We start from the raw sequence: 1,364 nt of genomic DNA on the forward strand, positions 1-1,364 counted from the left end.
GTTCTCAGTGGTTTAGAAAGGCAGAGCTTATTGATCAGCAGCAGACTGGATGAAATAAATCATCATAAAACTGAATGATCGTTTATCAGCTCACTGATGAATTGTATAGATTATTTGTATTTCTTTAAGTAGAGCTGCAGAGTTCATGAAAAAATAAATCTTGTCATAGACAAGCCTCATTTGGTTTGGATGGACTTTATCTCTGCTGCTGATTGGACATAAATAAAACAAAGAAACTGTTTATGTTCAGTGGGGCAGTTGGACATGTTTCAGAACCAGTCAAACATTTCATTGAAAATATGTAATTTGAACCAGTCAAACATGCTCAGAGTTGCTTTAGTCTGTACAACTCATGTTGTGTTTGTTGTCCTCTCAGTCCCCCAGGAGGAGGTGGATACAGGGGAGGAGTCTATTCTGCTGCCCTGCGAAACTACTATAAACCTGCCTGAAGTTGCTAAAGTGGAGTGGAAGACCAGATTCAACAGGAAGGTCCACGTGTATGAGAACAGATCTGACCAGCTTCAAGATCAGGACCACCGTTACAGAGACCGAACACAGATGAATGAAGACCGGCTGAAAACTAGAGACTTCAGTCTGACCCTGAAATACCCCACAGACTGGGACACAGACACCTACACCTGCACCGCCTACAGCAGGGAGGGAAACATCCTGATGAAGAAACAAGTGGAGCTGAAAGTCAAAGGCCAGTGCTGTTTTGTGTGTGTGAGCTGCAGATGCCATTGAAACTTGAGAAAGTGTAATAACTCCAGCTTATCCATTTAACACATTTATTGCTTGCCAATGGTTGTATTCATAGTTTAACAGTTCCTCTTAGTATTCAACATCATTTATCATAGATCACAACAATGTAGTGGTCACAGACCTTTAGGTCCTACTGACCAACAACACCTGATGGTAATTAAATGGGCCTATCTTAAAAACTGTACCATAAAGACATATCATAGTGTAAAAACAGAGGCACACAAACATAAATGGCTCCTAAAGCCCGGCCCCTTATTGTAAAAGCCACAAGACTTGACAATTCTAATTATAAAGAAAATAAGAAGCTTATAATAAAGTCTATTTTAGACACACAAAATCAAACCAAAGCCCTCTGCAGAAGAATCTTTAAAAAAAAGATATCTCCAGGTTTTAGATTTTGATCTGCTTCTGTGCTTCAGCTTTCTCTACAACTCTGAAAACCTGCTGCTGCTACAGCTCATGTTGTGTTTGTTGTCCTCTCAGTCTGCTGTCAGGAGTTAGAGGAGGAGGTGGAGTCTTTCAAGCTGCCCTTTAAAACCTCAGAAAACCTGCCTGAAGATGCTGAGGTGGTGTGGAGGGACAGCAATGACAGGAAGGTCCAC

The 1,364-nt window shown here is 41.1% G+C and overlaps 1 protein-coding gene across 2 annotated transcripts in view; it reads left to right on the plus strand.

Moving 5' to 3' along the window:
* The first annotated feature begins 288 nt into the window (after positions 1-288).
* LOC106632727 overlaps positions 289-1,364 on the plus strand; it is a 21,965-nt gene continuing 20,889 nt past the window's right edge. The window contains exons 1-2 of one of the 2 annotated variants that reach the window (XM_042217062.1): positions 289-703; positions 1,246-1,358. In XM_042217062.1, the coding sequence (XP_042072996.1) occupies positions 322-703; positions 1,246-1,358 (495 nt within the window). In that variant the 5' untranslated portion in view covers positions 289-321. The remainder of the gene's footprint in view (positions 704-1,245; positions 1,359-1,364) is intronic. The other variant, XM_042217061.1, reaches the window with a different exon arrangement.

This window comes from Haplochromis burtoni, unplaced genomic scaffold, assembly GCF_018398535.1.
Source record: "Haplochromis burtoni strain Fernald_Lab_line unplaced genomic scaffold, NCSU_Asbu1 Contig_1563, whole genome shotgun sequence".
Classification (NCBI taxonomy): Eukaryota; Metazoa; Chordata; class Actinopteri; order Cichliformes; family Cichlidae; genus Haplochromis; species Haplochromis burtoni.